We start from the raw sequence: 14,244 nt of genomic DNA, 5'->3' as shown, positions 1-14,244 counted from the left end.
GGGATGTACTGTATGGTGATTAACATAATATAATAAAATAAAATTAATTATAAAAAAAAACAAAAAAAAAAAAACCTGAGCTCCTCTCGCTCCCAAACCTCCTTACTTGCCTGTGGGAGCCCTCTGTCCTGGCTTGGGTTCTTGCCACTAGGAAAGGATGGTGTCTGATTTGCTTGTCCAAGTTGAATTGGTAATGACCTCTGCATTCTTCATACAGTTTAAGCACATATGATCGCTGGGCTGGGCATCTGGTGTTGGGTTTTATGATCATGCTCTTATAGTGTTTTATTTTGTTTCTGGGGTTTTTTTGTTTTGTTTTGTTTTCGTTTTTTTTTTTTTTTATTTGTTTGTTTGTTTTTTGTGGATTTTTTTTGCCTTCTCCTCCCCCGAATTTAATAGTAAATTTGAGGAGATAGTCCTCCAGCACATAGAATTTTCTGCTTGGGAAATTATCCTTCTTCTACCCGCCCCCCAAACATTTTGTTGAGAAACTGTTTCCCCTTCCAGCTGCTGAGAATGTCACTGGAAGAAACTCATCCTGCATTAAATGAAGTAGCGAAAGCCAGAATGGATCAGGCGATTTGGGGGGAAGTCCACCAGACACACAAGGCAGAGATTTGGGCACCCCATTATTTATCTGGCCAGAAAATGGGTACATCACTGTGCTAGCACATTCAATAAATACCAGCTTCCATGATGGCAAGATGGGTTTATTCTCGGTCATAGAGAAAAATTCACCCTTCTCCAGAGCTGGCTGCTCCCTTCCAGAGCATTTAAGTCAGTGTTTCAAACATGTTACCAATTAGTGGATTAAAAGAACAGAAAGTAACATTAGTAGTTTTTGTGTTCTTTGTGGTTTACATGCTAAGATTAACTCAAATACCTGTTTGGCAGTTTATCTGTGTTTGTTTACCGGGTGCGAGCAGACTGTGGGTGGAGGAAGAGACAGGAAAGGAGTAAGCATCAGATGAACCAGGGTCCCAAGCCCGCTCTGCCTTTTCCTGGAGACCTCGTCTCTCAGACGGGGTGACAAGGAAGGGGAGTACGTGAGTGGCATCATGGTTACACAGGGAGTGGTAACAATAGGACGTCATTTTAGCATTGATAGAAGTCTGTTTTCTGTACTGAGGCTTCTCAGTAAAATGTCATCATGTCCTGGAGCCTTTTTGTTGCATTGCATTAAGCTTGTGGTTGGAATAAAGATGATTTCTGCCCCGGAGCTGAAGGCATCAGAGTTTATAGTATTTACAGTATTATTAGCCAGTGTGGCCGTGTGTGCTGGGGCACTTGTGAGAGTGCACACTGCCTTGGCCCCACCAAATGCCCCATCAGAGTCCAGGGACCTAGGGGAAATGCTGAGTTGTTCTGTATCAATCTGAGCATTACTGATTAATTTTTCAGTTGTTAACAGTTGAGTAAGAAAGAGGGTACTTTGGGGACTCGCTCTGGGTTGGGGCTTTGCCTCTGGTTCTCCTGTCCAGAGCCAGTGCCCTAGCAGCCCATAGCCCTCGGGGTGAGTGACAGGTGCCTGGGCTGCAGGAGGGCAGCCAGCACTGGTGCGTTCACAGAAGCACTGCAAGTCTGTGATCCACACACCTGGATTCCCAGGTACCTGGAAAGCATAATAATGACCTGAAATATTTGCCATGTCAGTTACTGATTAAGAAATAGATCACAGGAGGGGCGCCTGGGTGGCACAGCGGTTAAGCGTCTGCCTTCGGCTCAGGGCGTGATCCCGGCGTTCTGGGATCAAGCCGCACATCAGGCTCCTCCGCTATGAGCCTGCTTCTTCCTCTCCCACTCCCCCTGCTTGTGTTCCCTCTCTCGCTGGCTGTCTCTATCTCTGTCAAATAAATGAATAAAATCTTTAAAAAAAAAAAAAAGAAAGAAAGAAATAGATCACAGGAAAGGCCTATGCTTTCATGGGAGGCATATGCTCCATTGCTTGGGAAATTTAAGGAAAGAGAGATCAGCTTTAAATATAAAAAACATTCTGCCAGGCAGATATAAAAGAGGGAAAGGAAATTCTTTGGAGTACTTTGGATTGTTACTCTTCTCCCTTGGCAAATATTTCCTGTTATGGGAGACATGATGACAATTTTTGACAGTCAAACAAATAAGTTTTTTTGTTGTTGTTTGTTTTGCTTTTTGGGGTTTTTTTTGTCATTAAAAGGCATAATTTTTTAAACTATCAACTTCAACTTAAAATTTTCAGTTTTGGGGCACCTGGGTGACTCAGTTGGTTGAGCAACCAACTCTTGGTTTCAGCTCAGGTCAAGATGTCAGGGTCATGAGATCCAGCCCTGTGTTGGGCTCTGTGCTTAGTATGGAGTCTCTTGGGACTCTCTTTCCCCCTTCCTCTACCCCTCCCCCCTGTACTTTCTCTCTCAAATAAATAAATAAAATCTTTTAAAATTTTCAATTTTTAAGAGACATTATATTTATGAATCACTGAAAATTTAGTTTTTAGTAATATCACTTGTGCTATTTAACCCTCTAGGATTCAAGTCGACCTATCCACGGACTTAAATACAAATATAACTCTTCCCAGCTCTGATGGTTGCTCTTTCAGTCATGTTGTTTTCTAGTGTTGGAAATGTTAGGAAACGCTGTCCAGTCACGCACCAAGCATTCATGAGCAATGATTGCCCATCTTACGCATGACCAATTTGCTCATTCACCTACTGGTGCATGGGTTTGACCCTTAGTGAGTTTGACTGAAGGGAGAGTGCAAACATTCCTCATTAATGTGATCTGTTTCCCTTTTCCAGCCATGCAATGATGGACCTACTGGTTGAACTTTGTCTTCAGAACCACCTGAATCCATCCCACCATGCCCTCGAGATCCGGTCTTCAGAAACCCAACAGCCTTTGAGTTTTAAGCCAAATACTTTAGTTGGGACCCTGAATGTGCACACTGTATTTCTCAAAGAGAAAGTTCCCGAAGAGAAGGTGAAGCCTGCCCCACCCAAGGCACCTGAGGTCAGTAGGACTGAGTGGGGGGTAGCTCAAGGCGGGGCCCTTTGTTATCTGAGGGCATATGCAGACACCTGTGGCCGAGGTGCTGAGGAGGGGGGCTGGTGGAGCTGAGTAACCCATGCAGACAGCTGTTAAAATTTCTACTGCCCTGCCAGGTCAAGTTAGGCCCTACACTGAGCTTCTTTTGTAATATTCATGGTGCATCTCTGGCTATTATAGACAAGGAATCCGTCTAGAGCAGCGCTAGCCATTGGAACTTTCTGCACAGATGGAAACGGTCTATCTGCACTTTCCAAGGCGGTCACCCCGGTCACATGTCGTTGTTAAGCAGGTGCAGAGCAGCTAGTGGGACTGAGAAGCGGAGCCTTCAGTGGTATTTAATGTTAATTAATTTAAGTAACCGCACGTAGCAAGCAACCTTGTTGAACTAATTATAGAGATTCTCCTTCCGTTCTGGACGTCTTCCTGTCCAAGGATGCCCTGGGGAAATGGGGAAGATCTGGACTTCTTCCTAGAGAGAGGAAAAATAGGAGTTTTCGCTTTTGAGAAACTGATGTCAGAAATGTTTACTCATTGCACTTGGAGAATATCTCATACATAAATGAATTTCCGGCTTCTGGTAATTGATTAACACGAACTCCCACTGGTTACGGTACTTCTTCATAAACCTTTGCTGTGGGTCTTTAAGCTCCATTTAAAAGCTTTTAGATTCTGGAGAATATTTACTAAACTTTCCTGCTTCTAAAAATGGCAATGTGGTCAACAGTTCATTTTCTATCAATTTTTAGGTTTGGGGGGCTTAATAAATTTTAGTTGATGTCATCTCTACTCTGGAAAGGGGCACGGACCCACTTCCGTCAGACTTTATGCAAGCCACCCCTGCTGTGGCCACTGTCCAGCATTTTCAGATAATGTTGTGCCAGCAAAGGCCAGGGTAAAGTTGACTGCATGAAACTTTGGCATATAATTTTTTTTTTTGATGGGCCAGTTCATCAGTAGACATTTAGAACCAGGTTTAGTCAAACTGACTCGTTTGGGGTTTGTTTTGGGGTTTTTTTTTCCTGATTATGGTGCCTATCATTACATGTCTATTATATGTATATGTCTGTTGTACGTCAGTTATGTTTTTCTAGCTTAAATATATATGTGCATAGTATATATATATATATGCATATACACAGACATATATACACACTGTATATATTTATATAGATATTAATATATTGACATGGTCTTTGGCTATTTAAGTAAAACTGATCTCTTGGGGTATTTTTAGGGTTTTTCTTTAAATTGAGTTGTTCATGCCACTTTCAAATTGTTTTCTTTTACAGTATCTATGTACGTGCCTTGTGTCCAAGTCTGTTTGGGATCCTTGAAAGGCAGCATAGGTGATAGATTTTAAATCCAGACCTTCATGATGTCCATCCCCCTGTGTTGTTAGCAGTCCATTCCTTAGTGAGAGATCCTAAGGGAAGCTTGTTATTTCAGGTCTTTATTGCTTCACTTTTCAGTATGGCAATTCCCCTGTGATCCACTGAGCTGGGCTCGGGCAGCACAAAATCTTGCCACAGTCAGTTCAAGCAGAAGCAGAGGCTAAAGCTGTGTGGGAACACACACTTACAGAATTCTTTCATCCGGGGTGTTCTTCCAGAAATCCGTGCGCTTGGTAGTGAATTACCTGCGAACCCAAAAGGCCGTTGTGCGTGTGAGCCCTGAGGTGCCGCTCCAGAACATTCTCCCAGTCATCTGTGCAAAGTGTGAAGTCAGCCCGGAGCACGTGGTGCTCCTCAGGGACAACGTTGCCGGGGAGGAGCTGGAACTTTCCAAGTCCCTCAGCGAGCTGGGGATAAAGGAGCTCTACGCGTGGGACAACAAACGAGGTGAGGCCACCTTGTGTCTTTGACACCTGCCCTGTAAGAGCACAGGCAGGAAGCAGACGTCCACCACCATGAGTGCTCGAGGTGCCAGGTAGAGACCGGTACCTGAATTTTCAGGCAACCTAAATTTTGTCCAAAGCACAGTTGAAGTGGGTAGAAAATAAATGTGGTTTGTTCCCATTCCCCTCAACTGTAATTTTGCCTCTTCCCCCCCATCCTGAGCACGTCACCCTGTCTCCTGTGAGCTTTGGCGAGGTCGGTAAGGAGCATGGGAACCATCTTTCCCTTGGACTTCTTTCTCAGTTGCCAGTAACTTCCCCAAGTCTCAAACATTGCTCATCAACAAAACCAGTGGCAAAGGGGCACCTGAGTGGCTCAGTCTGTTAAGTGTCTGCCTTTGGCTCAGGTCATAATCTCAGGGTCCCTGGATCGAGTCCTGCGTTGTCAGGCTCCCTGCACAGCAGGGAGTCTGCTTGTCCATCCACTCTTCCCCCTGCTCGTGCCTTCTCTCTCTCTCTCAAATAAATAAATAAAATCTTTATTAAAAAACAAAATAAAAATAAAACAAAACAACAACCAGAAAAAAAAAAAAAGTGGCAAAACATTTAACTCTTTTTCTAAAACTGCCCGAATTAGAGTTCATGAGATCAGTCCCTAAACACAGCTCACGATGTTGCTTTGGGCTTCCTCACCATCGATGCCAGAGACGTTTACTCCTCGTGTGAATCTGGTACTTGACCTGAGGGCCCAGAGCCACTGGGGAGAGTGGCGGCTCAAGAGGCCGGTGTTGGCACAGAGGCCGATGTGTGTGTGAGCAGAGGTCCCTAATTAACACAAAGGGCGGACTGTTGGAAACAGCTGTCAGACCAAAATAAATAAATGAGTGAGTGAATGAAAAAAATAAATGAATATTCCTTGACCTTAGCATTATTAAAATGAACTTCATAAAAGTGCCTTATTTTCATGAGGCTCATTTGATATCTGTGGCCTAGTATTTATTCCACAAATACTGAGTAGGTTGGGTTGTTGAAATACATTCCATTTTTTCATGTTTTTCTACAGTTTGTTTCAATTCTTCCAAGAAAATCTCCTTTTCTTATTAGCAGGTTTTTTTTAAAAAAAGATTTAGTTTATTTATTTCAGAGAGAGAGAGAAAGAATGTGAGCATGAGTGGGGTTGGGGGGACGGCAGAGGGACAGGGAGAAGCAGGTCCCTCCTGAGCAGGTGGACACTTAACCGACTGAGCCATCAGGGGCCCCTCTTATTACCAGTTTTATTGCAAAATCAATGATCATAGTGGAGCCTCCTCTCCTCCCCCCAGTCTTCGAGTGGTTCTGGACCCCCAGTCTCATCTGACATTCAAGAAAGGGTTTTAGCACAATCATGTGTTAGATGCATAGACGGTCTAGTCCTTCAAAAACAAGTGCTCTGACATTGGAGAGCACTGCCTCTTGTGCTGTATGCAGCGTCTTTTTAAAACTCAGACAAGATTATTCCCAGCATCTGCTACACGGGCCTGGATATAGCAGGTATGTCTATCTGGTTCTATCAGCCCTATATAAATTTGGTTTCTGTGCCTCTTTAGAAATATAGCCTTCATTTGGCAAGATAAGCTTAAAAAGGAAGGAAGGAAGGAAGGAAGGGAGGGAGGGAGGGNGAGAGAGAAAGAAAAGAAAGAAAGAAAAACTGTCCTACACAAGTATGTGTCAATTCTCAGATGTATCTTGAAAGGTAGGTGGGGAACGTCCTACCAGGCAAAAGCCCTATAAAACCTGCCGCCCTGCTCAGGAGTGGATCCCCATGTGCCCACAGCTGTCCAGAGCACAGAGCTGAGGTGTTCAGGGAAGGGTAGGTCTAGGGCTCCCTGTCTATATCCCCATGCAGGGCAGGACACACAAGTGTAGGCAGCCTGGCTGTCAGGTTTGGAACCCCCGAGCCCTGAGCGCTGAGTGCCCGTCACTGCCTTGGGCGTCCTCTGAGGGACCCTTCCCTCTGGGACCCCAGCACCCTCCCCAGAAAATAAAGGCACAACAGCCAGTATGGTGGGTGACCTGCTCCAGCCCGGTGGCCAACATCCCTTTCCTCTGGACCATACTGGGCCATGTGCCACGCCGGCTGTGAAGTCTTTGATTATCATCCTTGCCAAAGGCCTTTATCCCTACCGACAATAAAGTATTTGAGAAGAAAGGAGAACATTCTGGAAGACGCCTGTAGGGAGCCCTCTCCTTTTGGCCCTGCTTGCATTACAGCCCCTCCCCAGCCAGCAGCTGCTCTAAGGGCAAGGGCCGTAGGGCCGTGACCGGGGGACATGTGTTGCTAGGCAGAGGCCGCCTCCTCGGGAATTCCTGGCATTGGAGCTTGAAGCAGCAGAGGGCTTTGCTGCCACCTGCTCCTACAGGAGAGCTTAGCAGCCTGGCAGCTGTGGGCTCTCAGAGATCCGGGGCTGGGAATGCAGCCTGCTGGGCCCTTGGCCCAGACAACCCCCTTCCGAGGCTCATGGAGGGGCCGTGGTCAGGTGCTGCTGAGGACTGGGAGCTTGATCTCACTCTCTCATTGCCTGCTTCTTCTAGTTCTTCTGACCAAAACTCAGTCGGAGCCCTCCCTGAGCTGTCAAGGTACAGTGAGCCGTTCCCGCCCAGCTGGGCTTTGCATGGCTCTGGGCTAGGACGATGCATGCCAGTGACGTTCGAGTACAGGGTCAGAAGGAGCGCGGGTGTGCCTTGCAGCCCTTCTAGGGGCATCTCGTCAGCTGACATGAGGCTTTGGTTTGGTTTCTTGACTCCCTGGTTGCCTGAGAGAAGAATGTCCCTCATGTTTGCTGTGCGGTTCCAATCGCTGAGTAAATGAAGGAGGCTGGGGTAGAATTGGGTCCTTTAGGAACACAAAGTTTCAGGGCAGAGCAAAAGTGGCACATGCAGAAGACACACTGTTTTCCTTTCTACCTGTGCTCACCTGTGCTCACTGTGCCCACCTGTGCCCACCTGCCCTCAAGGTCCATTCTGTCTGCTGCCGACTTGGCAGTAGAGATTGTGAAAAGTAATCTTTTCTTTCACAGACAGGTATACATATGATCTGTCCAGCTTCTGCACTTACTCTGACACTTACTTATTATACACTTTACATATATACAAAGGTATATATATATTTACACATACACATATGCATAGATACATATATGTTTACATACACATACACATATGCATAGGTATATATATTCACACATATTAAAGAGTGGAATTCATGTGAACGTTTTGGACTACACCTATACACACACACTGTCACCAAAAAGTTCATTAAAATCCTGATGAGTATTTATCTCTTACATAAAAGAGATTGACGAAACAAAAGTGGTCATTGGTTTGGAACCACAGCCCGTGCGTTTTGCGTCTTACCGAAGCCCCCATCTGTTATGCCTCTCTCCCCCCACACTGTATAGATGAATATTGCAAACAGAAGGATTTTCTTTGAAGAAGCCCCATGAGCAGTTGCTGTTTTGAGCAGGGCAGTCATGTATGTGAAGCCTTCTTCAGTTTGGACTGCTTTGATTTGGGGCCATGGGCAGACGGAGAGTGGCAGAGACAGCCCGTTGAGACCCCTGTGTACCCGGGTTCCTGCTGAGCACCGGAACTCAGCACCCTGCCTGTGTGAAGGATGCCTTGCAGGCCTGGGTCTCCTCTGGCCTTTACTATCTTGTGACCATGCTCTGGCCACGCAATGGCTCTGACCTTCCATTTTTCCCTCTGCAAAGGCAAGCGGTTTGGATTCATTGGTATTCATGGCCCCTGCGGCCCGTTCCCTCCCCTGGCACTGTTCAGTTCATCTTTAGTGTTCTCCAGATCACATGCATACATCAAACCATACGTGCATTTTCAGAGATGGAGCATGTCGCCCCTACATGTTGATTGCTACTTAGCTCCTGGCAGAGGAGAGTGAACTGAAAGGAAATAGAGTTTGTGCTCAAATTGTCGTGTGTTTGGAACCATGGATTCGAGGCCTGATGCGTGTGTCCTCCCAGCCTGGCTGTGTATCCATGAAGAGCCCCTTTGTCTGACAGGAACACCAAGGAACATCAGGTTCTTTTGCTCCGCCCTCAAGCTGACCCTTCTGCGGGTCTGCCGGATCCCAGGGGATCCTCACAGAAGGCCCCTATCAGTACGAAATCGCCAATCCCTCCCCCCTACACCTCAGACCGTCTGCTTGGGGCCCCCGCTGCCTCCAGAGGGCCAACACCCGTGGCCCCACGAGAGAGCACCCCTCAGGTCACCACGGGGAGGCTCTGACGCCTGTCCCTGAGCCTCCAGTCCTGCGGGGCTGACGACCACCCTCTGTCCTTGTTGCGGGAGAGAAAAAGAGGCCCGATTCTCTAACGGTTTTCTGACAATTCTGTCATTTCTGTGGTTGGTGTCAGTGCCTCTGTGCCGGTAGCACGTTCTCTCTCTCCTTCACCCGCCGGGCGCTATGATATCACACATTTGACCAGCCGTGTCCCTATCACTCAATTCTAGAGACATGATCAGTTATGAAGACATATTAATGCATGCTGTTGTTTACCTATGCCTGGTTTTACTCTGTAGCATAGTTTCTATCACTTTCCATAGCTCTGTGCCTCGCGTGGACGGTTGCAGTGTGATCAGCCATGAGATCCGTGTGCATACATGTATGTGTGTGGATGTGTGCCTTGGGACCGGAACCCGCTCACTGGTTTGGATGTTGTGTGACGTGGAGGGCACCCGTGGCTCAGCGGGGGCCGAGTGCACGTAACCAAGAGCCTTGGCTGTCAGTACTAAAGCCTGAGCCTTTGTAACTTGATGTAAGGAATAGAGGTGTTGGGTTTTACTTTGTTGGGTAGACAGTATTCGTGTTAATGCATTTATTACTAACACACTGACTTCCGTGTGTGTTCTCTAATTGGAGTATGAAATTCTAGGCCAGCGGATAAGGAAGTTAACTGAGGGTACACCTTGTTGGGTTGATATTTTGACGTTAGACGTGTACAATCCCAGTTCAGATTTTCTCCACCTGTGAGTTGGTGATCTGGCTCTCTAGCAGGTGGCAGTGGGCTGGGGAAATTCATTTTTCTATCCCTCAGGAACACCTAAATATTTCCCCTCTGCCATCTCTATGTGCCTTGGAAGAGAAGAACTGGATAAGTTCGTGACAGAGACCTAGAGTGGCCTCTGGAGTGCCAGCAAGCCAATGAATTATGGCAATCAGAGATGGTGGGGCGCCATGTGTCCCAGGCAGTTACCTGATTCAGCCCCACTCTGCACAGAAGGGAACAGGCTCGGAGTGGCAAAGCGGTCTGTCCAAGCGTGCTCAATGCTCAGGCTTCCATCTGCTCCACCAGTTCTCAAGTGCAGTCCTGCAGCTTGAGCCCCTGGGCTGGGTTTGGGGATTGGTGGTGAGTGCAGGGTGCTGGGCCCCACCTCAGAGTCAGGGATCTGAAGCAGGCCCAGGTTCTCAGTGATGCTGATACAGCCGGTCCCTCCTCATCCCTGGCAATGCTGTCAGCTGCCTGATGAGTTGGACTTCAGTGTCCCCATCTAGAACATGATGGGGCTCCTTCCAGCTCTAAACTTCTCACAAGGAAAACACCAAGAAAGAGAGAAGAGTGAAGACTTGGAGCTCAAGAATAACAAAACAATAGAAGAAAGAAAAATGGGCCTCCTAGACAATGTAATCAGGAAGGAAAAGATTCTGGTTGAGGTTGAAGAATGCAAATCTGGAAATGTGAATCCTGGATTCTTGTGATTTGCGAGATTATTTCAGTACCACCTGGGTGAACCATCGCTGCTGTTCCATAGTCTGGAGATGAGTGGGGCTCTTCAAGCCAGAAAGCTGTTGATTTATCCTATTTAGTTAGTGTTTTCACCTCACTCACAATTCTTAAAGCAGACGTTTTACACAGATGTCCCGATCCTTAGGACAGTGCTGTCAGCTGAGAGTCACGAGCCACGTGTGGCTTGTGGACACTTGCAGTGTGGCCAGTCCAGACTGAGTTGAGCTGTGTGAACTGCACACTGCATTTTGAAGACTCAGTACCAAAACAAATTTAAAACATCTCATTCATCATTTTTCTATTGATTGTGTGATGGAATGATAATGTTTTAGATATGTTGGATTACACAGAACACGTTACTAAAATTGCACCTGCTAGAGAATGTAAAATTGCACGTGTGGTTCATTTTATTTTTTCTAGCGGACAGTCCTGCCCTAGAACTTTTTGATTTATTTTTTTTTTTTCATTGACAGACAGGGTTCAATCCCACCCAGAGAAAAATGCCCCCCAAATTACTGAAGATTGTAAGAACCTTTAGTGATTTCATAAATGGGACTGGAGGCTTGAAATGCTTTGAAAGACATAGTTGGTGGTTTTGCTGTCTTATAAAAACTTGAAGTTTAAGAGTGGAGGATTCATTTGTTGAGATATTTAAAGAGTGCTGTTTAATCTCGTTTCATATGCTGATAATAACAGTCCTTTTCTTTCTCTCTCTCCCCCCAGAAACCTTTAGAAAATCATCGCTTGGCAATGATGAGACAGAAAAAGAAAAGAAAAAATTTCTGGGATTTTTCAAAGTTAATAAAAGAAGCAGTAGTAAGGTAATGGATTAATAACTCTTAGGATTCTGCATTATGGAAAAACCGTTGCTTGGGATGTTTGTACTCACCCTATCTTGGAATCTTTCTAAATATTTTTAGGACTATTCATTCCTCCAGGTGAAAGGGAGCTTATCCTTATGTACTAAGTGGCCGACATACTTTCACACTTGCTTCCTAAAGTGGGTGGTAGCTTGTATTCGCCGCAGGGCCGGAAGCCACGAGCGCGGCTCTGCCGGCGCATGCGCGGTAGCGGGTGTGAAGCTGCGGCTCAGTGGCCGGTGCATGCGCGGTAGCTGGTGTGAAGCTGCAGCTCAGTGGCCGGCGCATGTGCAGTGCGCGGTGTGAAGCTGCAGCTCAGGAAACAACCCGTGGGTTGATGAATGAATTAATGAGCGTGTGTTTATAGAAGAGGGCCCATGTTCCTACAAATGAAATACCTTTAGAGCTTGTTTAACATGGAAGCTTCGCAGAGTTGCTCTTGGGCCTCTTTGTGGAGAAGGCCGTCAGTTGTTGAACGGGTCCTTTGCTAGTAAATTTTAGGTGGCCTTTGGTCTTGCCAGGATGGTTTAGACTATGCTCCATGGTAAGTTATTTTTTTTTTTATCTTGTTGGTCTTTATTCAATAAATAGTGAAGTCATATTTTGGATGCCATGTTATAGAGTGAGGTCATAGAACAGAGACTAAGACTGAAGATTTTTACAGTCACATCCCAAATTCCCAAAACCATAAATGCCTTCTCACTACCAAAAAAAGAAACTGCTCGTCATCCCTATTACATTTGTCTAAAAGGTGTATTTTGCTAATATCTGGTAGTTTTTCCTTACGAATAAGTGGGACTAAGAATGATGAAACCATTCCAGCGAATGCTGGGAAGTGTCCACCTGTATGCAGGTGAAAGCAGGGTGGGAGGGCAGCCTGGCGTTGGCTGAGAGGCGAGGGTGGGAGGATTCATGCCCCTCTGCTCATGAGGACAATGAACACAAAGAAACACCCGGCTCAGGGTCCGGGCTTCGATCAGGGCCGGTCAGACTGCACCCGGGCCGCGTGCTTGACCCCAGAGCCGGTGGTGTTTGTGGTTCAGAGGAGGGAGGACAGTGAGTGCCAGGGGTAAAAGCCAAGGTCCCCATGTGGCTCAGGAGCTTGAACTGCCCCAGGTGTCTATTGTCCTTGGCAGTTTTCCACATACAGCATGCCTCATTTTCTCTTCCGGTGCCCTGATGCTTTGATTTTGGTTTCATGAATCTCTTTTTCTGTTACTGGTTATTATGTTTCCACATGTCCTTTGAAAATCTGTGCTCAACGTGTTTCTCTGTAGATCCTTTGCACTTTCCTTCTCCCCATCTTGTATTCCCTCCCATCACCTCCTTTCCATTCTCTCTGGTCAGGTTTACGCGAAATTACAGATTCAAACTTTTGCACCTGAATTTCCTTTCACTCTGTGAATGTTGGGTTTCTTGGTTTCCTGGCACCAGTTAGTTCACAGTAAAACCTACCAGTTCCTCACACTGAGATCTCAAGGGTCCTCTGGTGTCTTCCTCTTTTTGAGAGATGAAACCACAGCAAAGCCAGTAAAGAAATAAATAAATAAAATAAAGAAATGTTTTTGTTTTAAACAAAATAAGATCGCCTAAGCTGTGGGAGACTGGAGACTTGCCGGCCTCTTAAGGTTCCTCAGGAGACACCACCAAGGAGGACCATGGGACAATGCCACAGGCGGCAGGACTCCTGTCTTGCCGTCTTGGCTCCTTCTCGGCTTGCTGGGATTATTTTTCCTTTCTATGTACCTCCTCTCTTCCTTTCACTTCCTGTATGTTGCTCTAGACCTCTCTTACAGGGTTGTATCCCTACTGGATTATTTGTAGTTTTTGGCATCAACTTCTTCTTTCCTTGCTTCTCTTCGCTTCATGGTTTGAGACGCTGCACTAAATGCAACTTCATTTGATCTTCTAGAAACGTGGTGAGAGAGGTACTACCCACCTCATTTCACACGCGCAGGGAAGAAGGCTGTGTACCCCTGAGCTGACCCTTGGGTCAGTGACTGTCTGAGGTCAAACCAGCCTGTCTTTGCAGAGCCCTGGCTCTTCTGGCTTGTTCACACTGTGCGTGCTTGACACGTCCAGGACTCCACTTTTCTGCGCTAATACTAGGAGGGTTTGGAGGAAATCATTATTTACATGGTCTCTAAAATTTTGTGATGCCAGTCCACAAATGTCCCAAGAAGACAGAACACTGAGGCTGAAGAAATATCAAGGTGATTAAAGCTAAAGGAGGTCTTTACAATATCTCCTTAAAGCAAAAAAGTGTGTGTGTGTGTGTGTGTGTGTGTGTGTGTGTGTGTGTGTGTGTAAAATCTCAACAGACGATATACTTAAGGGACATCATCTGGCTGAAGTAGATGAGAGTAAATATCTTTCCTTGTTTTAAAACTTTGCTATTTTACTGTTTTTAAAACATGATGATTTTGTACAATTTTGACGTTATTTATTCCTCTAACCCAGAGGTTCTGAAAAAGTACCTAAGAATCACCTTAATCACCTAGCTTAACAATGAGATTCTGGGGTCATCTGCCCAAAGGTTCTGATGTGGGGGGTCAGGTTGGCACCCCGTTGTGCCCAGGGGATTCTATAGCTGGTGGCCAGCACGCTGTCATGCAAAATGTCCTCTTGAAGAATGAAGTGAGATGTAGTCACGGTTTATCTTTTATGGACAGACAGTGAGATATTTGGTGAATAATTTCTGTATATACAGTGATCAGTGCAGTAGTAAACTGAATTTACAACTCAGAAA

General features: G+C 46.0%; 1 protein-coding gene across 3 annotated transcripts in view; it reads left to right on the top strand.

Moving 5' to 3' along the window:
- Positions 1-14,244, top strand: part of COBL (cordon-bleu WH2 repeat protein) — a 164,655-nt gene that overhangs the window by 19,316 nt on the left and 131,095 nt on the right. For all 3 annotated transcript variants that reach the window (XM_034665558.1, XM_034665555.1, XM_034665551.1), the window contains exons 3-5: positions 2,772-2,982; positions 4,631-4,859; positions 11,359-11,456. In XM_034665558.1, coding sequence (XP_034521449.1) covers positions 2,772-2,982; positions 4,631-4,859; positions 11,359-11,456 — 538 coding nt within the window. The remainder of the gene's footprint in view (positions 1-2,771; positions 2,983-4,630; positions 4,860-11,358; positions 11,457-14,244) is intronic.

This window comes from Ailuropoda melanoleuca, chromosome 1 (assembly GCF_002007445.2).
Source record: "Ailuropoda melanoleuca isolate Jingjing chromosome 1, ASM200744v2, whole genome shotgun sequence".
Taxonomy (NCBI): domain Eukaryota; kingdom Metazoa; phylum Chordata; class Mammalia; order Carnivora; family Ursidae; genus Ailuropoda; species Ailuropoda melanoleuca.
Note: the sequence above shows the minus strand (reverse complement) of the source record. Positions and strands in the feature narration are given on the sequence as shown.